The sequence below is a fragment of the Ischnura elegans genome, chromosome 2 (assembly GCF_921293095.1).
Source record: "Ischnura elegans chromosome 2, ioIscEleg1.1, whole genome shotgun sequence".
Classification (NCBI taxonomy): domain Eukaryota; kingdom Metazoa; phylum Arthropoda; class Insecta; order Odonata; family Coenagrionidae; genus Ischnura; species Ischnura elegans.
This window is the reverse complement of record NC_060247.1, coordinates 144,552,507-144,579,617: the sequence shown is the minus strand read 5'-3', so window position 1 is coordinate 144,579,617 and position 27,111 is coordinate 144,552,507. Positions and strand designations below refer to the sequence as shown.

The 27,111-nt window shown below is 38.6% G+C and overlaps 1 protein-coding gene across 1 annotated transcript in view; it reads right to left on the bottom strand.

Annotated features, from left to right (window-relative positions):
- Nucleotides 1-26,105, bottom strand: part of LOC124154746 — a 99,289-nt gene extending 73,184 nt beyond the window's left edge. The window contains exons 1-2 of the mRNA XM_046528652.1: nucleotides 25,666-26,105; nucleotides 25,439-25,543 (exon numbers count right to left, since the gene is read on the bottom strand). Of these exons, the coding sequence (XP_046384608.1) occupies nucleotides 25,439-25,525 (87 nt within the window). The 5' untranslated portion in view covers nucleotides 25,526-25,543; nucleotides 25,666-26,105. The remainder of the gene's footprint in view (nucleotides 1-25,438; nucleotides 25,544-25,665) is intronic.
- Between the last annotated feature and the right edge of the window lie 1,006 nt (nucleotides 26,106-27,111).

The following is a 27,111-nucleotide window of genomic DNA, read 5'->3' as shown; positions in this document are numbered from 1 at the left end:
GCATATGCTGGGGTTGTCCACTCATAAAGAAAGGTTCAAGGAGTTGTTTTAGAAGGTTTGGCATTTTTGGCATTTTTTTGCATTTTGCATTGTTTGAGAAGGTTTGGGCATCGGGTGAAGACATAGTTAAAGAGGTAATTGAAGTGGTCAGGGTTCTGTGGCGTCTGGGGATAATGAGACGGAATATCCAAGGGGTTAAAGGAGAGACGAGAAGCGCAAGGGAAGGATAAAATAAGGTGGAAGGGGGTTGGGGTTTCCAACGCGAGAAGTGAGCGGCTACAGATAGGAGAAGGCGAAAAATAAACCAAGTATGAGAATTGAAATTGGACAATTTTACGGAAGGTAACGGTCTGGGGAAGTAGTATCTTAATTGAGAATGGAATGCTGAGAAGACGTGGATGGTTTTCAAAAAGTTGACCATTTAATAAATTAATTTCATGAGACTGTACAATGCAATATTCCTCTAGAACATCCAATCTTTTTTTTCTTTCTCTCTAGATGAATTACCTCTAATGCAAACTCTGAATAGTATTTCGGCATCCATGTGACTTTGCACTGCACTCCTTTGCAAATTCACATGTATGCTACGAGTTTATCAGGTATTTTGCAGGGAGAAATGAATCATTTTGTGATTGCCAGCAGCTGTTATACCTACTCTAATTATTTTATTCAGGTGGCGACCTTTCTTCTTACCTGTCCTAAGTAGATCATAAATTTGAGCATTTCACTTAGTAAACACCCCATCGGAGAAGGTGGGAATATATCTGTATTTTTGTACAGTAAATTTCCGAGAGTTGTTCTCGGAGTTGAAATGCATTGTATGGTAAATAAATACTGTGGAAATTGCAAACAGTTTTATTGTTGTAGACAAGTTGCCAACAAATTGATGACGAAAAATAACTCTTCTCTTCCACCCTTTCTTGAAGAAAGTATCCCGTTCTTGATGTCATCTCTCATAATAGTTACATCAAAAAATTAATATGCAAAAAGTTATTCTTTTGCTTTCCCAGTTAAATATTATGAGGTGACGAAAACTTAAACTGGGATGCTGTTGTGTCGTACGAAAGCGGATCGTGAACTGTCAAAAAGCGTGATGTCATTATTGTTGACACCTTTTATGAAAGTTCTTCTAACCGTTTGACAGAGCACTAATTAATAGTTTTCATAATGAAAAATTAATCCTGATATTACAGTGCCTTAGTGACATAGTGAGCGCTCATAGAAAATTAGCTCGGAAATCGGGTAAATTAACGGGAAAAAATTAACGTTTATGGATTCTATCTGCGTAAAAAGCATTTTTTATTTTCTTTAAATAAAAAAAATTAATGGACTGAATCGTCTCACACGGTAGTAGACATCCATGGTTGAAATATAGCATGTATATTATAAAATAAGATTAAATTATATTGATATTTATTATAATAATGTTTTCAGAACAAATTAAAATTTGGGATTATTTGTTAACACTTTCGCGCCGGAGCCCCATGGAGGTTCCGGCATTATGAGTTCCTTGAAAATCTTTTGTACTCCTCTGTAACGAGCACTCTCGCGTCGAAGGAAAGCAAAGCTTCGCAACTTCCCTGGACGCAACTCAGCGGGACGCCGCGCCGATCCTTCTCCTCTGCCCCAGTCCCAGACCCTCGAAGACTGCTTCACAGTGCTAGTCCACGGTCAATTGACTGAAATAGTCGTGTTTTATAGAATCATGTATTTGCTGTTCCCATCGATTATTTAATGTAAGATGAATTCCCTGGGTTTTTCTGAGCGTGAAGAAATTTTAAGCGAAGTTCTAACGATCATATTGACGGATTTAGAATATTTCTATTCCATATCGGCTGATTTGCAACTGAAATGAACTCCGTTGAAATTAACGCTAGAACTCCGATTGAAATTTCCATGTGATGAGCGAAAAATGAAGAATTCATTTCTAACTTCAGAAATATAAGCTACGAATATATTTTTGGAACAAACAACGCAAATAGCAGAGGATGACCGCGCAGAGGGGATAGAAAAGGGTCGTTCAGTTCGAGGATGGGCCTGGGCTAGAAGGGCATCCACTAAGCTGGTCTTTTGTGTCCGCATCGGTCCCTTTCTTAAACCCCGCGCGGCACATACACGCGGTCTGGCACTTTAACCACTTTTTCGGATAATTTCTTGCCACCCGGCACGAAACTATACGAGGCGGAAAATAAAGTGTATGGGATCTCAAAATTTTAAAAGTGAAAAGTTTCGTGCCAGCCTGGTCCGAAATGAATCGGATCGTTTAGTGCCCGGTCCGAAAAGGCACGAAATCGTTTCGTGCCTTTTCGGACCGGGCACTAAACGTAAAGTTTCGTACCGGATCACATCCCTGGTTGAAAGTAGCGCCCGGGAGATTGAAAGTACAAAGGCTGGTGAGGAAAGATGGGATAATATTAAAACTGGAATAGTCAAAGCAGCTGAGAAGTCTATTGGTTATGTTGATAGAAGAAGGATAAAGAAGCCGTGGATAAAGGAGAAAATGATAAGGGAAATGGAGGAGAGGAGGAAGTGGAAGAACATGGACACAATAGGGTAAAAAAATGTATAGACGAATTAATAATCGTTTATGGCGTGAAACTAAGAGAGCAAGGGAGATTTGGTGGAAAAGACTGTGAGGAAATGGAAAAGTTTCAAAAGGAAGGAGAGGTAGGCTTATTACATGTCAAAGTTAAGTCGCTATCACATAGCAAAAGAGGGCAAGCCACGTCTAACATGAAAGCTTAAGATGGAAGGTTGCTAAATGCGAGAAGAGGTACAGAGTAGATGGAAGGACAATATCCCATGTTACCTGTTGAAGAATCTAGGGAGGAATAGTAAGAAAAGGTTTTTCGAGCTAGTTCACAAGATCTATGAGGAGGAGTGTTGGCCAGAAGATTTCGTGAAGGAGATTCTAATTCCGCTACCGAAAAAGATGAAAGCTGCTAAATGCGGGAATTATAGGACTATTAGCATAATATCGCACACAGCAAAAGTGGTACTAAGGATATTGAACAGATGAATGGAGGCAAGGGTAAATAAATATTTGGGCAAAGATCATTTTGGTTTTAGAAAAGGGAAGTTAACTCGTGACTCAATAGCGATAATGAGGTCCCTGGTGGAGAGGAGCATAGAATATGACCAGGACGTGTATGCCTGCTTCGTGGATTTTGAAAAAGCATTTGATAGATTGAACTGGGTAAAGTTAATGGATATTCTCAAGTATGTGTAGATTGGAGGGATAGGCGACTGATATGTAATCTGTGTATGTTCCAGACTGCGCAAGTGAGGGAAGCGGAGGGAGAATCTGGGTGGGCAAGAATGGGCCAAGGAATGAGGCAAGGCTGTCCTCTATCGCCACTGCTCTTTTATGTGTATGCTGAAGAAATGGTAAGAGAAGCTTGGGATGAGTTAGAAGCTGGAGTGAAAGTGGGAGGAATGATGTTCAAATCAGTGAGATTCCCAGATGTTCAGGTGTTGATTAGCCAGTCAGCGAGGGGGCTTCAGGCTTTAGTGGATGCATTATACCAGTGTTGCGAGGAATATGGGTTGAGGATTAATCACAAGAAGACCAAGATTATGCGGTTTTGTAAAGCATCACGAGCGAGGAATGTGAGACTCAAGATTAAGCTGGGTGGTGAAAAACTTGAGTAGGTTGAGCAGTTAAACTAATTGCATTAGCAAAGGAGGCGTTCATGAACAGGAAGGAGCTTTTGAGAAGTTCGCTAAGTATTAATTTAAAGAAAAGGTTAGTGAAGAGTCTGATCTAGATTGTAGTTTTACGGTGCAGAAACGTGGACAACTAGGAAGGCGGACGAGAGAAGAGTGGAGGCATTAGAGATGTGGGTGTGGCGAAGAATGGAGAAGGTGAAGTGGACGGAGAGGAGGAGGAACGACGAAGTGCTGGACATGGTGGGTAAGCAGAGGCAGCTTTTAAATGAGATACAGAGGAGACAGAAGGTATGGATGGAGCAAGTACTTATCGGGGAGGGTATGTTGAAAACAGTGTAGTATGTTAGGTAAACAAGGTAGAGGAAGGAAAAGAATAGCATTTTTAGATTTAATGAAAGGAGGTAGGTCTTATTGTGCGCTGAAGAGGGAAGTGCATGATGGAATGGGAGGCTCACGGAATTCAACTCGAGCACTCCATGGAAACCTACCTTGATTAGTAGAATCCTTTAATAATAATTGTATTTTAATTAATACTTAACAACCTTTACTGATAAATATATTTTTGACCAAGTTCACTCTGCTTACTTTTAATAACTTTTGACCTGAAGAGTATGATGTCACGTAAGTAACAAACGGTTTAAAAAATTGTAACTTAGTTTAAAATATTTTGTTGATAATGTTAAAGGTATGCACTTGAAGCAACCTTTTTAAGGTATATGCATACCTGAAAAAAATAGCACAGCATTACAAAAGTTCTAATTGAGCTGAAATACCATTTTACATATCATGAGGCAAACAAGTGGTTGACCCACCTTGTCCTGAACGTAACAGGCACTTTATTTTCATGCAACAGTTACAACCAAGGCTTGAAGCCAGAACTATAGCTTGAAAAATAGTTTAAGCCTACACCTAACAATAGGGTGGTTTCCTGTTATTTAATTACTGCCTCAATCAAAAGATTATTACTCCTGGAGTAGGTATGCATTTCATGCTTTTAGATTTTTAAATGACGATATATATTTTTCGCGATTATATGAAAGGTGAAAATTTTCAAGCGCACGAAAATGGGAAAGCAAAGTATGAATGCTGGGAAAAGCCCGTGTGTCATCATTCTGGTTCTGGCTGATGCCGCGTGAGGCAACCTTTGTGCGAGGCTATGAGCGCCGCTACGATGCAGACTGCTAGCAGGTAGCGGAGTACCCTGCTAGCAGGTGGTGATTGGCTTAAATAAGGATTATTATTACCCTATCAAGCGAAGGAAACTTTCCGACCTTAGGCAATTTTAATAGGTGATTATCAAGAGATGTTTCCCTGAGCTCTGTGCCTCATGCATGCATTGGTTATCTCAGACGATTTGAAACTATTACACTGGTCAACAGTGATTTTGTTGCCAATTAATTTTCAGTGAATATAGGATAACTTTATGGCCCTGAATTCGAATATGTAACTTGTTTTGCTAGATTGGCTCTATTTATTGTTATAACGTATAATATGCAGATTTAAAAAAAACTCCAAAATATTAATTGGGATACATTGTGCACACAAGCAAATGAAAATACATATGAAAATAATCACAAAAATGTTGATCCATTGTTCATTCAGCATGTAACAGAAAAAGAAAGATAAAAAATAGTCTTTTAAAAATATTGCAATTAGCATCTCGAAAAACTTCGCCTGTGTGATTTTCTTTTGTGTTGAACATCAGGACAGTCATGCTGAAGATCCCAACAGTAGTCTGCCATCATGTGCTAGTCCCATCTACCTTGATATCGTTCTTCCATAGCCTGAAAATCTTGATGGAATCTTTCACCTTGTTCCTCGCCAAGTCACCAAGTCACCAAGATTGTCCGGAAATCTATCAAGATGGCTGTGGAGGTAGTGAATCTTAATGCTCATATTTGCCCCCAAGGTTTTAAAGTTTCTGAGCATGTTTTTCACCAGTTCCTCATAATTATGTGCTTTGTAGTTACCTAAGAAATTCTTGACAACAGATACAAAACTGCTCCAGGCAGATGCTTCAATGCAATTCATAACTTTAATGAATTCCAAATCATGCATAAGTTTCCGAATTTGGGGACCATCAAATATACCAGCTTTTAATTTTTCATTACTGAGTCCAGGGAAATTATATTATATATATTTGAAACAGTCACCATTTTTGTCCAATGCTTTCACAAATTGCTTCATTAGACCAAGCTTGATATGAAGTGGTGGAAGAATGATTTTGTCCCTATCAACTAATGGTTCTTTTAGGATATTAGCTGTTCCTACAGCAAAGGTGTCTCTTGATGGCTATGAAACTTTCTCCCAGTGATCATGCTTTGCTCTGCTGTCCCACATGCAGATAAAGCTGGGGAATTTTGTGTATCCACTTTGCTGTCCAAGCAAAAAGTTAACCATTTTCAAATCAACACAGATAGACCATTGGTGTTGGTTATAACGAAGTTTCTGGAGAATCATCTGGATATTTTCGTACTCCTCATGAAGTTTTGTTGAGTAGCCAATTGGAATGGATGCATAGCGGTTACCATTATGCAACAACACACATTTTCGGCTTCTGCTTGAGCAATCGATAAAAAGCCTCCAGTCTTGAGGTTGATATTTTGTTAGTCCCAGTTTCAGTAGTATACCAGGAATGTCACTGCAGTAAAAAAGTTCATCTTGTTGACTGAAGTATGGAAGTAGATCTGCTTCTCTTGTTCGGTAAGCTGTGATTTTAGTTCCTGGTTGCAGGCAATTCTTCTCATTAAGCCTAGATGCCAAGAGTTCAGAAGACTGTTTAGAAAGACTGAGATCTCTTATCAAATGGTTAAGCTCTTCCTGACTGAAGAGCAGATGTCTTGTGGAGCTTCCTTCGTATTCACATTCACTACTACTAGTGTTCACGTGCTGCAAATCATCGTCATCTGAAGGGAGTAGTTTTGGCAGAGTAGTGAAGACTGGTACAGGAATGTCATCGTTGTGTGGCACTGGTCGCCTTGCTGATTCTAAATCGGAATATTCCCACTTATGCTTCTTGTAGCGATTGAAACCTTTTACATTGGCCATGCAAAAAATAGCAATCATTATGGTGGTTTTTTGGCTCTCGCCACACCATTGGCACTCCAAAGTTTAAACCCCTTCGTTTCCCATTAGTCCACCGTGGTAAAGACTCCACACAGCGTTTGCAAACTTTATGAGGAGCCCAATGTTTATCTTGGTCTCCCAGCTTAACACCAAAATATGCTAGATAGGCCTGTTTTACAAAGTCAGTAATGTTCTTCCGTTGTTCTTGCAGAGTGTATTCTCCAAAGATATAGCAGAACTCATCAGGAGAGTTGAAACAACCTTTACGCGAAGAACTCATGTTAATCTATGAAAAGAATAAAATAAAATAAAAAATATATTTGCAAAAATATTGTAAATATGGTAAGGTGGAACTAATAAGACAATATTTATAGCAATATTATCCATATGTTAAATTTAACTAAGAATATATCGCGACATACCTTTTTCTTGATACTGTGAACGAGAAATTCTTCACTAGGAAAACTATTAATGGCTATTACACAAACTGCGTCCTCTCACACGCTCGTCCCTCTCTCGACTGCCGTTGTTCGCTTTCGAAATTCGTATTTTCCAACGAAATGTCCAAAGGGTGGGTTACGTACAGAAATGAAAACACGAACTTGAGAATGGTTTGTGGACTGTATTACAATAGTGGTTCACATCATTGGATAGGTCACACTGCGCACGACCCTGACCTTCACTGCAACAGTGTCACTAATTGACGCTCCTTGAAATTGTGAGACACATGAGGGTGTCTCAAATTACTACCACGTCCCATAATCTCACCTTCTCCTCTATATTGTGTAATATATAAGATATTACATTTGTACACACGGAGTTACAATATATAAAATGAATAGGCATACAGAATTGAGGAATCACAACCGATTTACTGATAATTTAACGACTAAACGCAACATGTCAGAGATAGCCTGTATCTAAGAAACTAGGGCCAATTGGGGAAATCCGTTTTCAGATTCAGATTCAGCATACCAAATATACCCAGTATTCGTTGAAATATCTCCGGCAACAACAAAAAAATTTTTTTTTGTAGAGCTGTGTTATCTACTCTTATAGTATCTAGGTCCCTGTGACATCACATGGAGTGGCATCGCATGGGCGCCAATCTGGCCTTTTTCAAATGAGGCTAAAATTGACCAATAACATTCGTCTAAACTGGGATGTTTAAAACCGAATAATTTGTATATTATGAATATGCTAATGGTGGGTAACGAATCGCAATCAATGCCTTTCGTTAACTTTCATGAAGGAAACTACCCTATTGATAACTGTTTCAGTGAAAAACAAAAAATATTAGGAGCAGAAAATAATATATTAGAGTTGTAAAAATCATTACAAATATTCTGTATGTAACGGTGTAATGGCTCTAGACTTTTTCTTGAGAATTTTAATGCAATAAAACCATTACTAAGAAATTACAAATGAAAGGGATTGTAAATTAATTAGCATAAACCTTCTAGCATGCCGTATGTCAGTCATAAATTGTGAAATATTCACTGTCCATCTTGCAACTTAAGTACGTAATCGATGGATAGCAAATAAACAGTCTTGATCCTCTCAGCTGCGTAAAAGGAGCAGAGGTGCATGTGTAGATTGTCTGTCGAACAACTCCTAGAAGAACATTCACCGCCTTAGATGGATTCAAGTTCACTGCATTGAAGGAGGCAAAAAAACTTGCTGAGTAAGTCATCAAATCACGACTATAGCTTCTTCTGTGCATCATATCTTCCATATGTACTTAATACTGGATAAGAACGAGCAATAAATACATCTTTTTCTTCAAGCTTAATAGCTTCCCTTGATAGCATTTCCCTTGATAGCAGACATTGTGATAACTATCGATACCTTCCTTAGTCAGACAGTAAATGTGTGCAACACCTTCTATATTTTGTAAATTGATTAATTGATTAATTGATGCATGCGTTCAGGCTCTTGTGCATGATAATTAAGATCCTTAAATATCCCTCCCTAGGTTTTTAGCATGCATGTTCAAAGGGTGTGCTAACTTTCTACTTGTCCCAGAATATAAGGCTCAGAGAGTGGCGCCACGAGGTGGCAAGTCCAAACACTGCGCAGAGGAATTTTCAAGCGTTCCAGAACTCTGGTTTTCTGGATCTCTGGATTTGAAGTCCTCAGCTGTACTTGGACGTGGAATATTACATTGATAGAGAAAATATCCTAATCGTGTAATCAAATCCTCATGAGTACTGTTAATTATTCCTTTTTATTAATAGTTCTGTTCATTAAGAATAACCTAGCTTGAACTTTTATCAACACTCACTTGTTTTAGTTATTAGTGGATTGTAAAACATAAAATACCAGCACTGTCCAAGTACCAGCCATACTAGTACCGGTATTTTTGGTACCGGCATGGTAGCACCGCTTTTAAATACTGGCCGGTACTATCCGCATAGAGAATAAATAGTACCCATATTTTTGCCCATCCCTACATTGTTCATACGTGAAATTTATGGTTTGAAGATGTGACGTCACAGGGTTGTTTATTGTCATTTTTGTGGGAATCAACCACAGTGGACTCCAGATTATCCTGCTAATCCATGTCACGGATTACACTGGACGGCATGAAAATCTGCCCTGACACATTCCTGCTGATTCTTATGTCAAATGACCTCCTAAATCCGAATGTGAACTCTTGTTTTTCCCCATCACCCACCATTTTCGAGGGAGCTCCCCCTCCAATTTTTACCACTTTTCGGTCAAACGGAGGAATTAAAAAGATTATTTTAGCATTTAAATTTTTTGTAGGGGTGAATATTTTGAAGGCTCAGTTTCAGATTAACACTGGGAACGGATCCATGAAGACATCACCAAATTTTAGTGGAGATTTTCAGGGAGTTGAGTGCAGGCATGTTGATTTGTATATTAGGCCTACTGCTTGTTTTTACATGAGAAACTCCTACCTCAGTGTATAAAGGGAAATCAAATACCAAATTACTTATGTTATTCCTCATTCTTCATATTTTTTATTTTTCTCTTTGTTGATCTGCGTGTGGTTCGATCATAGGCAAGATACTTGAGCATATCGTCGTTAGCAATATAATGACTTTCTTGGACAGACGTAACTTCCTCCATGACTCTCAGCATGGATTCCGAAAACGTAGATCATGCAAAAAACAGTATACGCTCTTCCTTCACGATGTTCTTAAATCTGGTGAATCGAAAAGACAAGTTGACGGACTATTCCTAGATTTTAAGAAAGCTTTCGCCACTTTACCTCACAACAAACTTTTATACAAATTACAGTCATGCGGATAGGGAAGTGCACTAATTTTTTTTTACTACTGAATTTGAAAGTTTATCCTAAAAGAGAAACATTAGTGTAGTCACTTTTATTTCCTGCATCTGGGGCATGCACTTTAAAACGTTTTGAAAGTCGTAAAATTTCATGTTGCGCTGAAACACAGTGCCTCCATCTTGATTGAGATGTGACGTCACAAGGCAGTAGTCACCAGTGGAGTATCGCTGTATTCTGTCGCCTTTAGCGCGGCGAGAGTTTCCAGGAATCGGTGGAGTTTGCTTCCTAAAAATGTCCGCTAGTACGGAAAACATGAATTCAAAAAAGAATTATAAACGATTTTTTGTTCCAAATTTCATCTCGACGTCGAAACAAAAGCCTGGAGAAGATGTTCATTCCCATGCCTTAAGCACAAGCCATGCGGAATAAATGGTTCAAGGCTGCTCCTGACTCTTACCTACCGATGATATTCTGTTTTGAAGATCATTTGAAGGTATTGTAAGATCAAATTGATATTTATATTATAATAATTTACTTAATAGGTACCTCAGTCACATCAGAAAGTGTGTTGAGTCATCTTCCGCGTAGACCTATGTAATTTATAAACTGAAAGTAGTTTGGTTAAAGAATTATGACGCGACTGTTATTTTACACGGCCGGGCAAAATGCGTACTTTGCCCATGATATGTGCCTATATGATAACAAACTATTTTTGTTAAAGTTAATCTTTATTTGTTGGAATTAGTACATTTATAGGTGATACAGATATAAAGGTACACGGCAGATCGTGCGGCGTAATTTATACTCCACTGGTGACGGGTTCATCTTGCTGATCTCAAAAATTAGCTGCAATACCTCGAACTTTGAAAACTCGCAATATAGGCAGTCAAAGTACATTGTAGGAATACACGAGACCATTCTAGCCCAGAATGTACGTACAATGTTGAAATCCTTGGTTTTCAAAGACTGACGTATTTTATACGCCAGCGCGCCCGGTCCAGGATTATCAACTTTTATTTCATCCTATATTTGTTAATTGAAATTATATTTCGGAATGGTTCTTTTAGCACTGCCCCTGAGGTAAACTGGTAGGTACTGAGTACAAGGTACTGAGGTAGGTACTGAGTAAGTAAAGTCCCTTTGGAGTAATGTGAATTACAAGTGTTTGAGATATATGGCATTTTATATTCATTTTGTGTTCTTATTAATTATATCTGTACGCATATTGTTGCTTGCCGTGAGCCTTCAATGGTATGTGCTCTTGCAAGAGTGGTTTTCATTTTTAATGAGGAAGTTGGTCAGTATAAGCAAAGAAAAAATTAACATTTTAGCGCACACCAACCCTTGTAGTCGTCGTATCTCTGCGTTTGTAATGACACTGCTAAAATACCTAAACGCCATTATGATGATAACAAAATTGTCTCATGCCAATGATTACTGCAATTTAAAAAAATGATAAACTTGACGCCGTATGATCACAATGAAGACAAAAAAAATATAATGCCATGACGAAATCTTGAACCCTAACCCTCTGGGTGAGAATCGTACACGATACCACTACCCCAACTGACCCATTTGTTTGATGAAGATATTTTCAATCTATATATATGCCTTGTTAAAAGTACCGCATGAAAATTAATTAATTACAACCTAACTAAGGCCCTAATTGAAAAAGACGGGGCAAGGTGCTCTCCCCTTGTTAGCCTTAACGCCTCGCATTTCTATGGAGCGTTGAACCTGTCCCCCTTTTTCAATAATTCAGTGACCATAAGTACATCAAAGTTTGGTGTACCATTTATAAATCGTTGGATTTTCCTTCTCCCAACCAAGATTAACTTTTCTTGAACCCATCCTGGACAGCGAACTATTGCAACAACCAGACAGCACGGAAATAAGGCTTACATCCCATGATTCTAGTTGCGAAGGGCGAACGTTCCGGCCAGCGTGAATACATATGCAACGAATAAGTCTTGCAGCAAACGTCTGAAATAGGTTTATTAGTTTGACTCAGTTCTTACAAAAACATTTTTGGCATGATAAACGGCATTGTGCCAAAATATACCCAGCGAAAAATAAATACCATCATCTATTTATTAAAGATTCAATGTGCTATTCGCACCACTCTTTCCAAACTTGAAGTTGACACGTAAATGAATATTAATATATCACGCAATGTTGAAGTCAATTACTCAATAGAGAAGCAGCCACATATACATTCTGAAGATAATTTATGACAGCAAAAAACGGATACCCTCAAATTCAGTAATTTTTCTATGCAATAATAGTGGTAGAACTAAACGGCGTAGAAGCTGCCTTCTGCTACTGCTTTGTGACGTCACGGCCAATATTCAACATGGACACCTGTTTTAGCGCCCTTTGAATTTTTCCATATTTCGGACGGTCATCTCGAATCAAGTATTCACTATTAGGGTTTAAACTGTGGTTTTACGACATTATGTTATTCTGAACTCTAATTTAAAAAATGTCTTTGGTGCATTTGAAACACTAGTGTACTTCCCTATTAAACGAAACAGTTGTAAACTAGATATGCAACTTTATCAGTGATCGTAAATAATAAGTATTTCTTGATGGAATTAGCTCTGATGCGGTAAAAGTTACATCAGGTGTTCCACAAGGAAGCGTAATCAGCCTCCTGTTGTTCATTATATACATTAATGATATCTGCTCCCGCATTAGCAGTAAAAAAAGATTTTTATTTATTTGCTGACGACACTATCATCTATTGCGAAATTAGTGATCACTCTGACTATGATATTCTATCAACGGACTTGAACAATGTTCATTTGTGGAGCCAAGAGTGGGGACTCAAACTTAATCTGAGCAAATTCATGTTGGTACATTTCTTGTAGAATTCGTCCAACTACAACCATGTTTATTCTGTGGATGGTATTAACATAAAGGCAACAGACGAAGTGAAGTACCTGGGAGTTACGATAATCTCGAACCTCACGTGGGGAACACATATAAGGAATATCTGTGGCATAGCCCTGAAGAAATTAGGATTCGTCCATCGTATTGTCGGAAGATTTTTGGATGAGAAAGTGAAAGAAAGGTGCTATTTTGCACTCGTCCGTCTGCACCTTGAATATGCAGTGAGCGTATGGGATCCGGTGTAGAAAGACTTAATCCGTTAATGGAATAAAATACAAAGGAAGGCTGCTCGTTTCGTCTAAAACCGCTATCGGCGTACAGACAGCGTTAAGCAGATGTTAAGCCAATTAGGCTGGGAGCCGCTGGAGACTCGGAGGCTGTGCGCTAGGCTAAGATTGCTTGAACAATTGAGAATGGATATCTTCAAGAGCAACAGAAAGAACATAATAGAGCCACACTATATTTCCAGGTCCGATAGAAGCGATAAATTAAGAGAGATGTTTCGCCGAACGGATAGATATGGGAATTCGTTTTTCCCCCGAACCATAAAGGACTTTAATAAATGCTAGTCCCACCTTCATAAAGCACTTAATTTTTTATGCCTAAATGGCTGGTGTCCTAACACTCCCTGCCACATGCCTTTTAGGTGGCTTGCGGGGTATTATGTAGATGTAGACGTAGGTATTTAGGGCACCAGCGTACCTTCCGAACTGTTGGCACATATTTTCATAACTTTTTTAAACAGTGTTCTTAAATATTTTTATTATTGCTAATATAACCTGTTAATACATTTTTCCATCATTCTGGGATATTTTGGGTAATAGAATGTGAAATTGGAGCTGAAATGTGAAGAAAATAAGTGAAAAAATTGCAAAAAAAGGAAAGGTTGATCATTCTTAATGTGTTTTTTTTTTAATCATTAACGGAAACTAATCCCCCCAAATCTACATCCTTACAAATTAATTATATTGTTTTAGAACTTTTCACCTCTCAAAAACTTAATAAGAAATATAAATGCTAATATAATCCTATTCATTCCTCAAAATTATTGCAAAAGTGATGAAAATTAGAGGGTGGCTTCCCCACAAAAATGGTGGGTGATGGAGGAAAACGGATTTCATATTCAGATTCAGGAGATCATTTTACAATAGATTTAACAGGAATGGTATCATGACTTGAGAAAAAATTATCTTTTGCCGTCCAGTGTTATCTGTGCATCATTTTCACTCTCTTTAATGTTTTCTGCGATCTTTATCAAATATAAAATCGGATGCAAAATCACCAGAGTTACTGCATTTTAACGCTGGGCAATGCCAGGATAATTATTTCCATAAGAATCCCTTCATAAAAGGGAATTATGTCATTTACTTGCTCACAAGGAATGTTCTAAGCATACTTGGATGTCTGCTCAAGTATTTAAAATGGCGATAAGCAGCGGGGAATAAAATAACACTTGGAATAATTTAAAAGATTCTTCAACAGCTGGAATAATTTAAAAGATTCTTCAACAGCTAACCGATCATAAAGCAAGAAAAATGTTATCCATTATCTTTAAATGTGTGCTTCAATTTCATATGCTGAAGTATTGCCGTGGTCTCGCATGCTTTTGAATACAGCCCAAGAGAACCGGAAATTTCGTCGCACTCATTTATGCCACGACTAATCAAGGTCTATCTGAAGGGGAGGGGAAATCCCCATTTGAGCAGCGCATTATTCCCCCCGCTTACCTCGTCCCGCCCAAGCACCCACCCAGCGTGATGCCACGGGATCGCACACTTGCAGAGCCGTGAATTCGCCAAGGAGCAATCGGAGCTTGATATCACATCCATAAGTGGACATTTTAATCCTTCTCATTGTAGAGGAATAGAATACTTCATAATCCATTCATCTTAGGATTTGCACTTGCTAACATGCGTATATGCACGTGCCGCCCCTGGCCGGACTCATTTCACCTCTCTTTGAAAGTAAGTTTTATGATTGAAGTGTATTATTTACAAAATTTTATTTAAATTAGTATTTCCATTTATCCTCCAAATCCAAATGCCCGGGATGGGCCAACGGGAAGGGAAACTGTGAGGTTCGGATCCTCACACCCCCCGTTGTCGGTGCGATTAGTGAGAGCACTGCTAGCTGCCGGAGCGTAATCCGGAAACACGTTAGCGACTGGAGCTAATTCCAGAACTCTTAAATATTGTCATAGTGCTGATCCCTACTCACTGCCGCAAAATCCACCAGCCCAGCCGCTGCCTCCACGTGGCCCCGGGCGGGCAACGGGCACAGGCCCGGCTAAACGCGGCTTAAACATGGATAAGGGGACGGTGGATCTCGAATCCACCCGCATAATGGCACATAAGAAACCTACGACCGCCGATCCAAATGTCGGCACGAGTGATTTAGAGGAAAATTTGAAATCTCTTAATGAGACCTTCAGAAGAAGTTTAACAGCTTGTCTTACAATCGGTTCAACGGAAAAGCTTTCCGTGCCGAAAAAGACGGAATTAATTGAGGAATTAAACAAATTAAAATCCTCATTTGAGAAGTTAACTCAAGATCACATTAGACTCCTAACTAGATTGGAAATACAAGATCGCAAACCTAACTTAGAGGAACTTAAACAATGCATTAAGGATGAAATTAAAAAGACAATAAATTCTGCACACCAGCATACGTATGCATCAGCTACCAGAAGCATAGCATACCCTAAAGTTCCAGATGGAAAAAAGATAGTGCTTGAAAGTAACACAACGTCCGTCATTGTTTCACCACTTGAGAATAAAAATAATAATACCAGCGATGACACCAAGGATGCAGTAATGAAAGCAGTAGATCCCAAGAAACTAGGTATTAGGATAAAAAGGATCATTAAAACAAATAATGGGTCAGTCAGGATAGAATCTGACTGTGCTAACCTAGAAAGTAAATTAAAAACCTGTAAATCTCTAACTAAAGATTATACTGTGCATGTTCAGCCTAAGAATAAACAGCGTTTATGTATATTTGGTATCAAAAACTCCACGACCGCAGAATTCATAATGACAGGAATTAAGAGTCAAAATAACCTCTTAGACGACGCACATGTCAAACTTCTGTTCAAATTTGGACGTAAGGACTCAGCTACATGCAATTGGGTAGTAGAAGTAGACCCAAACACCAGGAATATACTACTGAATAGCAAAAGGGTGTTTATTGATTACGGATCGTTCAATGTAGGCGACCATCTGCAGCTGAGAAGATGCTACCGCTGCCAAGGTTTTGGCCACTTGGCCAAGGACTGCAAAGCCACGGACAGCATTTGCGAACACTGTTCTGGCAACCATGACTCCAGGGAATGTACTCATCTAGAGGATGATCCAATATGCATAAACTGCAAAAAGGCAAAGTTACCGGACAATCACAAAGCAAGTAGTTCAAAATGCGGCATCCATCGTAGACGCAGGAAGAAGCTCATAGAAACCATCGACTATGGCGGCACACCTCCTCAAGAATGAAAACTTGAGAATTGGGCAAATCAATTTACATAAGTCAAAAATTAGCACCGCAGAAGTTAAAAAGGTAGTGTTAGATCTTGGACTGGACATTTTACTAGTACAAGAACCTTACACCTACCTTTGCAAGAATGATAATAAATGGAAAATCCCAGGTATTGGGATAAAAACTAGAATCAGCCCAGCATTTGCCCATTCGATGTTCAAAGCTAGCATTATTTGCTTTAACGAAAGTTACGACTTTCTCTCGATGGAGAACTGCGCCAGCAGTAACTTCGCTGTAGCAGAAATCAACACCGGTAACCAAACATTTACTATGATCTCTGGGTATTTTCCACCTCTCGACAACATAAAAACCGGACTCAAAAAATTATCGGAAATATTGACCAACTGCCGCAATCAAAAGGTTGTAATTGCACTGGATTCAAATAGCAAAAATGAAATATGGTATTCAACACACACTGACTCAAGAGGAAAAGAATTAGAGGAATTCATCAATACTAACAATCTATACATATTAAATGAACCTGGCTTCCCATCCACATTCAGCTCATCAATAGGTGAATCAAACATAGATTTAACTTTATGCACATCGAACCTCGTGCGCAATATTAATAATTGGGAAGTGAGAGAAGATGTTAGTATCAGCGACCACCGCCTCATCGCATTCTATGTCAGAGGTCCATTGAGAAACACCGAAGATGATACCAGAAGACGATTCAACCTGGGCGCAGCTAACTGGAAACTTTTCCAGGAAAACTTCGCCACCGAGAGCTGGTGGCGCTCCAAAAAACTCCTCTGGCAACCAACAACTACCAATGTAGATAATCGAATCCAACAACTAATAACGGACTACTGGAATGCTGCCTCAACTTCAATTCCCCTTACTAATATTAAAAAGAGCACAGTTAAATGGTGGAGTCTGAAACTACAATTCTTAAAAACGAAGTGTAGACGACAAAGAAAGGCATTTCAAAGGTGTAAGAATGAATATCGAGCAGAATTAAAACGAATTTACTATGATTCAGTCGCTAAATATAAGGATGAAATCAAAAAAAGTAAAGAGAAAAGTTGGCGAAACTTTGTTAAAAACGACTTGGAACAAAATCCTTGGGGATTTGTATACAAACTTGCAAGTAACAAATTAAGGATTCCAACGACATATGTATCACATATGAATCCAGACGGTGAAATGGAAAATTTGAATAACACTTTAAATAAAATACTAGAAACCCTCATTCCCAATGATTTAGTAAGCAACGAGACTGAGGCTCAAATAGAAATCCGCCGACTGGCGAAAGAAAACGGAGATTCGGAAAGTGTAGAAATTAATGAAACAGATACAGCCACTGCAATTTATGGAATCAAAAAGAAGAAAGCACCGGGAATTGACGAACTTCCCGGAGAGATGATTCTACATTCCGAATCAATAGTTACACCACTCCTCACACGCATTTTTCAAGATTGTCTACGTCTCGGCTATTTCCCGACCTGCTGGAAGACTGGACTCCTCTGCACGATACTGAAATCCTCGGATAAGGACCCTGCAGACCCTAAAGCTTATCGGCCGCTTACCCTGCTCCCTGAATTAGGAAAAGTCTTCGAAAGAGTGATCAAATCAAAGATAGAAGAGCGGATCCCTGAAGAGGATCTTTACAATCCAAACCAATTCGGATTTAGAAAGGGGAAAAGCACCATCGATGCCGCACGAAAGCTGCAATTAGAAATAAATAATTACCCAGGTAAATACGTCGTAGTCATATTTGTAGACTTTGCTGCTGCTTTTGACTCGGTTTGGTGGCCAAATTGTATTCTTCAACTGAAACGAATGAAAGTTCCAAGAAACTTAATCGGATTAATGAGGAGTTACTTCTCAAACCGCACCACGGTGCTAAGAAGTAAACACGCAGAAGTAAGCAAAACCGTAACCAAGGGGGCACCGCAGGGATCGATCCTGGGACCACTGATCTGGAACATAACCATGAACGAACTCCTGCAGATGGACCTACCGGATGGCTGCACTATTACAGCATACGCTGATGACTTGGCGGTGGCAGTGCCTGCTAACTCAAGAAGAGAACTAGAAAATAAAGCAAATGCATGCTTGGCAACCATAAACGCCTGGAGTTCCAAAGTAAAATTACAGATTTCCACTGCAAAAACTAAATACGTTTGCTTTGGCAACACCCGACTGTCTAGGAATCCAACTATAAAGTTAGAAGGGAAAAACATTCAACGAGTAAACTCGTTTAAATATTTAGGAATATGGTTTGATGAGCGTATGACTTTTCAGACGCACGTTAATAATATGTCAGCAAAGGTTAAAACCATTTTCTATGCGTTACATAGTTTTTGCAAAATTAATTACAACATTAATCACTCACATCTCATAACAATTTATTCTACAGTGGCATTACCTGTTCTAGCCTACGGTTGTGAAATATGGGGTGAAAAGCTAACTCAATCCCGCATTGTAAGGAAGCTTAATGAAGCTCAACTAGCTTGCCTTCTAAGCATTGCCCGAGGATACAGCACTATGAGTGTCGACGCACTAACAGTGATCACTGGTATAATTCCGATAGCCCTAGCAGTGGCAAAAAGGAAAGCAAATTCCGAACTAAAACGCTTCGGAGCCACCAAATTCCTAAACACTGACATTAGCATAGAGCAACCTAGGTATGAATTAAAAAGGAGGATAAATCAACTAATAATCACCGAATGGCAGAAGAACTGGGATTCGAGTGAAAAAGGACGGCAAACGTACAAATTCTTCCCCAGCATCATGGAGCGCCAAAAAATGAACATAACAGCATCCAGACAAATAACAGAAATTCTAAGCGGACACGGGAATTTCAAAACGTATCTAAAACGTATAGGTAGAAGCAAGACCGATGAATGCGAGTGTAGCACAGGAGACGATTCTTTCGAACATAGAGTGACTTACTGTCCATTGTACCAGGCTGAAAGAGCTGAACTACGGAAAATCCTCGAAAATTGGCCACCAGAAATGATTGAAATTGGAAAACTTATACCCAATAATACAAAAATTATTACTGCGTTTAACCGCAAAATAATTCAAGGAGACGCTGATGATGAAGATGGAGACGAAGACCAATGGTAGGATGAAGGAAGAAGATAAGAAGAAGAAGAAAGAAGAAGACGTCAAAATTGTTAAGCAAGTAAGAAGAGAAGACAGAAGATGCAGAAAATCATGTAAAGCAAAAAACAGAAGACGAGCCAGATAGAAGACGCTGAAGATAATGGAAAATAAACGCTTACATTCTTAAGAATGAAAATGTCCAAAAATAATAATTTTGTAACTTAAAAGAAAAAGGAAAAGGGAAAAAAAATTATTTTGTTAATTTCTCTCTAACATATAAAATTTTTATTTTGATTAAAGCAATTGTAACTTGATTTAATAGGGGGTTAAATGTTAAAGGAACCCCAATTTCTGTAAAAGTCTTACGGAATAAAGGCATAGAAAAGAGGAGAATGGAATAGACTGGAACTCAGACTTGACATCTGATAACATTCCATTCTCCTCTCTTTTTTTTTTTTTTTTTTTTTTTATCCTCCAATGCACAGTAAGAGTCTAATGTATGTTGATACCATTTTTTCCATAAACTAAACACTTGAAAAATGGGTCAATTCCAGGAAAAGAGCATCATTTGACAGTTTCTGAGCCATTTGGACTCTTTTCCCCTCAGCTGCCACAAGCCAAGTACAGTTCTTAAAAAAATTATATGAACAAGAGCCACATTCACTAGACTACATGTTTGGTCTTAGATTTACTGACCATTATTTCAAATACATGCTCATGAAGGTATGGATACACTTAAACTTATTATCTTACAGTATGTCTGAAATCCCTTCCATGGAGGCAGAAAAAAAGTAAAACCTGAAATACTCATAGTGACAGTCAAAACACCACCATTTTTATTTCACAGTATACTGGAGAACATATTAACCTCCAACTCAAAAAAATTGGATGAGTTAACTACTCTGCCTTTTGGTGATAATTCTGAAAATATGAAGTAATGTTTTTGAGCAAAAAAAATACGTTAATTAACAACTGTTGACATCATTTTGGCTAACATAAAAATGCAAGAGGAATAAAAGACATAACTCTGAAAGCTATTTACTTGGATAGACAAGGGCTCAAAATTTCATTCAAATGTATTATGCGGTTTCTGAGTTATGAATTTTTACCCTGTGCCCTGCACTCTGGAATTTGACTCCCACTAGCGCCACTTTTGAGTAAGCATCTCAAACTTCGACTTCTCATATCTTGCGAACTATGAGAGTGAGAGAGGATATTTTACCTGGGTCATTAAATAGGTAATAGTAGCTAGTAACAAATTTCATCAAAATCTGAGTCGTTGGGTGCCTGGGCAGGGGCAGCTCCAGCCAGGGGGCGCGCGCCCCCCCCTGGGCGGTGACTAACGGAATTTTTTTGCTGCTTGCAATCTCCTCTTACCTATGCCAGGAAAGGCGAGAATGAAATGATGGCTCGTCACCCATTGTGCTACCAAGTATCAATTTGTGAAGCGAAGCGCATGTGGCCGAAGTCACCCCATTCACGGTACATACATTCCTACAGCCAGAAAGAGTTTTTCTCGAAGTTGAGATGTTCCGAATAATTTGTTTCACTGTCGGCAGGCGAGTTTATTTTCTTTGTAGAAAATTTCTGCAACTATATATTCCTTAGATGAGCTTGCCAGATCTATGATTCGAATTTGAAAGTCTCCGACAACAGATTCATCGGTCGTTTCCACTCGTGCGCACGGTCAAGCAGCACAAAGGTGGAGCGCAGGTATCTGTTTTGCAGGCCTGCTGTTTGAAGTTGGAGCTCTGTACAATTACGAGCAAAAATTGCTGACGATTTCCTCTGACGACACATTCTAAAGTTGAAGATTTTCTCTCTGAAACAGTTGGAGTAATTCATCAATCACACGTGAGCTAGGACAGTTGCATTCGTTTTGGGGTTGTATTCTTTTTTTTTATGTTATCAAACTGATTTCTCTTTCTTTGTGTACGTGTAGATCTAAATTCATTTGTATAGATATGCAAAATGGTTAGGTGGCTAATAATGAAGAAGCCTCGGCTAGAAAATGATTCAAAGGAACAAGATTCGACATCTCTTCCAGTGACTTTTTAAAGCATCAAGTAAACGTAATAAAACCATTGTTGATATCTTAGTTCATCAAATGACAGGTAACTGTGAGACTAGATGGGTAGAAAGGCATAAAGCTATTGTAACTTTTAGAGACGACTTACATGATGTTGCCAAAGCTCTCGAAAAAGTGTCAAAGTGGGATGATTATAAAACGGCAACTAAAGGAAGATGTTTATTGTTATCAATTTGTAATTATGAATTCATTTGAACTGTATGTAGTCTGAGTGATGTTTTGAGTGCAATTTATATTTTAAGCAGATATTTGCAAAAGGAGACTGTAGATGTTTTTCAAGCTAAAAAAAATTGACCAAACTTTTGAAGTACTAAAGGATAAGCGGATGAACTCTTATAAAATTTTCTCTGGAATTTTTGCGAAGGCTAAGAAAATTATGGAGGAAATGGACATTCAAATCTGCATTCCACGTGCAGCCAATCGACAAAAGAATCAAGGAAATTACCCAGCTACCAATGATGAAGACGATATAATCACGTATTGGGAAAAAATAATCTTTATTCCCATCTTAGATTACGTAAATTAGGATATCAAGGACAGATTTGCTGGAGAGTCAATAGAGTGCTTCAAGTTGAATACACTAATCCCAGCTGTTTTCATGGAAATAAAAAATTCAGACTCTTTAGAAATCTTGCTTGAAAAAATATGTGATAAATATGCACCGTTATTGAAAAAAAATAAAAGTACGATGCGGCAAAGTGAAATGCGGCAAATGATTTTACTGTCGACTTAAGTTGTATTTTCTTGATCAATCATACAGTAGTTCCTGAAATCCAAAAGTTAAATACTTGTGGGTAAAATTGGAATTTAATATATTGAAGAGAAAACTTCATTTCGCCCGCTAAGCACTTTTGTCAAGGGGTATAAAATGAGAACTCGCATCACTACCGTAGACTACCCTCTATTTATAAATGTTACGCTTACGTCTGCTTTTTCTCTCTCAATTTTTGATCTACAGGGATGGGGTTTGCTGCATTCGGTGTGGATTCTCTGTTTTCATGATTTGATCATAGTTGAAAGTGCATAAATAATACATGAGTCGTAAATTATACTCACAATTTTCCCATAAGATTGCACAGCGTTTTTTTTTATTTTCTCGCCCTATTTCCCTCAACTCTCCATCGAAATCTACGATTCGAACGTCTATTCAAAGCTTGTGTCTCCCGCTTGGAACGAAAAATATACAGATAGTTTGAAATTCCACACGTAAATCGGAAATTACTTTTACAACTTTTTCCATAAAATAACACGGGCTTTTGCAATTTTCTCGGTGTATTCGGTGCAATTCGCTCATTAAAACCAAACAATTTGTACCAATTCCTTCATTCTTTCTCAACTATAATGCCAAAACTCTTATCTTATTTTGACGCTTGTATGCCACATCATGAGAGAGAGAGAGTGGGGGGAGGGGTAAGCAGCCCGTCGCGCCCCCCCCTCAAGGAAATCCTGGAGCCGCCCCTGCGCCTGGGTGAACTGAGATCTGAGACTGACCCGATTAGTAGAGGTGAATGAAGCAGGGGAAGTGGAAGCAGAGATGAATGAAGCAGAGATTGCATGAGTCATAACCAGGCAATTGCTGGTGTGGATACTCTATAACTGCTGCTGCACGATGGCGCGATTGCACGCAAGCTGCACTCACGGGAGCTCCGTGCTCCCGTTTTCCAAGCCTCTCAGGGCACGACCGCTCTCACCAAAAAGTATTTGCTTTCCAACTGCTTTGGAACCTTTTTGAAACACCAAAATCTGTCATGTAACTGCTGTGGAACTCATTTCCACTAATTTGTACCAAAAATTGAAAATATGAATAACTCATTTGTAATCCCCTTTTGAACTCCTTTGAACAGTGTGTGTTCATGAAGAACTGCTTTCTACACATTTGGAACTTCTTTTGAACGCTTCGACAGGATTTCCAAACGTCATCATTTGTATCGTAAATGCTGTGTACTGAGAAGATTCATGTGTAACTGCTTTCCGTATGTTAGAAATTCCTGTTGAAAGACTCCATGAGATTAATAGATGCCATCATTTGTTTTGGAACTGTCTTCTACGCACCGACATACCATGGCCAAGTTCAGTCTGATTAGTTTGCACGAGAAAATGAAAATTCTCTATTATATGCAACAGAAATGCATTGGCGGTTCAGGAAATAATCGTAAGCCAGTTAATGGAAAAAGAACTTCAAAATGTTCACTTGAGTGAGTTTAAATAATTATTATTCTATTTTCCTAGTTGCTTAAATCATATTTTTGGGGCCGCCAAGGTTATCTTCACTATGTACTGAGAATCTTGGTTGGGTAAAATAAGGTATTAAATAGCAACTTCAAGGCAAATCAATGCTTTCATTCTTCAATATTTTCGGAAAAGTAGTATTTTGCATCGATTTATACGCATAAAACTTACCGATCGATGTATTGTCTTCCCGATCACAGGGCAATGATTTATTTCTATCTTTCGCACTATATTTTAGGACTTTTTTTGCCAAATATAAATCCCTCCTTCGAAAAATTGTTTCAATGTCGTGGTATTGAGACAATTTCAGGTACCCTGAAAGGCCTATTTTCGCATTTTGCATCAGATTTTTGGATATTTTATACGACAGATTTCAAGGAAAAATATCCAGAAACAAAGGCATTTCACTCAGAAATGGACACTGAATGATCCATGTCAACCACGTAAAACCAGAGTTGAGCTCTCAACGTGGACTTCCTTGACCACCAAAGCCACTTACCCCCCACTCGCTAATGCAACTTAACCACTCGCTAATGGCTAATATTGAAAATGAAATGGGACTATTCATGGATCAGTGACTATACACTATTTCGAAATGAAGTTACAACTGCACTTCAATCCACCATCGTCGCCTGGCCTAAATTTTCCAAAAAGACCATAAATTTCAAGGCAACTCTAGAAGCCATCTTGAACTGCTATAAAGATATTTCATTGTGTACAAATGAGTTCCAAAACGGATGAATGAGTGGTACAAATCAGTTCCACAGCTAATTCCAAATGTTGAAAATGTGTTCCATAGAAGTTTCCCATGGAAATCCAAAGCAGTTCAAAATGTGTTACATGCAAGTTAGAAAGGTGTACAAATGAGTTTATGACATGGTAGGATACTAATATGACATGAACTGCTGTGTACCTTGTTTCAATTCCACAGCAGTTCGCAAGCACATACAAATCAGTGGTTACAAAGCAGATAGATGACAGTTCCAAATGGCTAACACAGCAGAAAATTTTCCCTGAGATGCGGCTGTAAAAATTCCACTATGCTACTGCACTTAAAATTACAACTAACTAATTCTAGGCAAGAATGTGGCTGTTGAACTGGCTGAATTATATGTGAAATGAATCATTTGAAATAAAATATTTTGAAATTCCAAGTTGGAGCAAACATTCATGCATAATTCCTGGGACTAAAAATTCACGCACAATTCGCGATTTTCCCAGCCGCTGGACACACGTGTACTGTGTATTGATATATTTTTGTCAGTATGTTGTAAAGACACCACAGCTGATACATATAAATAAATGCCAGGTGTGTCCATAAAAACAAAGAGACAAAATAAACACTCACGGGTATAGATTCAAATTTTCGACTGTTCCTCGGTCTTCCTTGGGTAACAGTCCCCACTAATCTCCTTTCCGAAAAAGACCGAGAACCGGCCATACATTTGTATCTGCACATGGGAGTGTTTACTTGTGTCTTCGCTTTCGAGGCCTCACTTGCATACCTTCACGTACCCTATATTTGTACATGCTATATGTGAATCGCATATCTTTGGGCAAATAAAAAATGAATTAGCTCTTGACAAGTATGAAAACATTTTAAGTAGAAAAGGCATGCAAATAAATATGGTAATGATGCTGAACCTTACCATATTGTACTGATTGATACGCCCTTGGAGTTCATTCTCTATTTTCTTCCTCACCGATTCAAGTGTTTGGCCTCGTCCTAAACTCATCGTGTAAGCAGGCGCTTCCTGAATGCAAGGGAGAACAAATTGGTTCGTCAAGAAAGCACAGTAATTATATAAATAATTAAAATAAATTTGATATCAATTTTAAATAAATGCGTAGGAGATGAAAATTTCCCTGAATTTACCTTCAACAAGGAATAGACACTATTTTCTATATAGCAAGAGTAAAACCATTCAACGAGCTTCCAATAAATGGTTTACAGCTTTCAATTCGTCATCACATCTACCTCTTAATTTACCCTTTAAATCCCATCAAAAAGGGCGTACGAACACAAAATAAATAACCAAATTCCCTCTGCTGGATGCCATCATGACAATAATGAGTTTGTATATAGGACCAACATTACGGGAAACAGATACGACTTTTACACGCACCACCGTCACGTGGCATAATCCAACCGATAAACTTTTATATCATCATTACTACGATGCACCAAATTATAATATCTGTCACAGAGGAAACTACAGTCAGCGAACTTCCTGGCACTTCCCGGCAGTCCCCAAGGTGATAGAAACTACTCCTTTACCACCTTGGGCAGTCCCGGCACTTCCCGGGCGAACTGTTATCGATTGTACGTACCAATCGATTACTTGCTTCCGATTATTAGATCGATTGTGGAAATCCGACTCTTTTGCACAATCGATTTTTCGAATATAATCGGCGGGAGTATGAAGGCACAGAATAGGGACCTACGCATGGCCACCTATAATACAGGCCGGAACATGCAATTTGGCGACAGCGCTTTACGTGACGTCAGGGGTGCTACTCTGCACATCGCCCGGGGTGCGGTGGATCGGCCTCTCAGCTGTTGACGTTAATACGGTTGGACCTCCGTTCACCTTCCCTAAAGTTAAGCTAAAAATTACGGTAGGGTTGAGTTATTCGAGTAGTTATATTTCGTATTTTAACAGCTATTTATTAAAAGTAATCGTGAGAACTAATAACAAGCCAAGGGATACGAGAGATTATTCACGGAAATATATTTAAGTACTGCGATCGACGTCCCAGAAGTTCAGACCAAGAAGGAAATACCGTTTAGTTTACTACTTAACCCATTGGTTGTTAATATGGAAGAACACCCTATAAAATTTATTGACTTAGAAATAAAGAGCGGCTTTTAAATAAACATCATTTCACCTCCCTGCATAACCTAAAAAATTAACATGTTAAAAAGTAATTCGTTATTTTCTAGCACCTTTCGTCGCGGTATTTCAGGAGAGAAAAATAATTTATGAAGTTCAACAACATTTATTTAAACTAAAAATCAGATATATACATTTTCCGGTAAACATTTCATATTGAAGAGGTCAAACAACCTCACAATGTCACAAGAAATGGCCATAAAAGCATAAATATTACTCCAGAAAGTGGAATAAATAAAAGCTGCCACAGGTTCTTAATTTCAATTTCAGCTGGAAACAACCTCCATAGATCTTGCCATTTGAAGTTCACCGATGAACCGTCACCAGCAACAGCTATCAGTTTCACAGGCACCACATTACCTGATGGAAAAAAATGATCAGTACAAATGTTAGGGCTAATTAGAAAACTATGTGATATAAAAAAAACT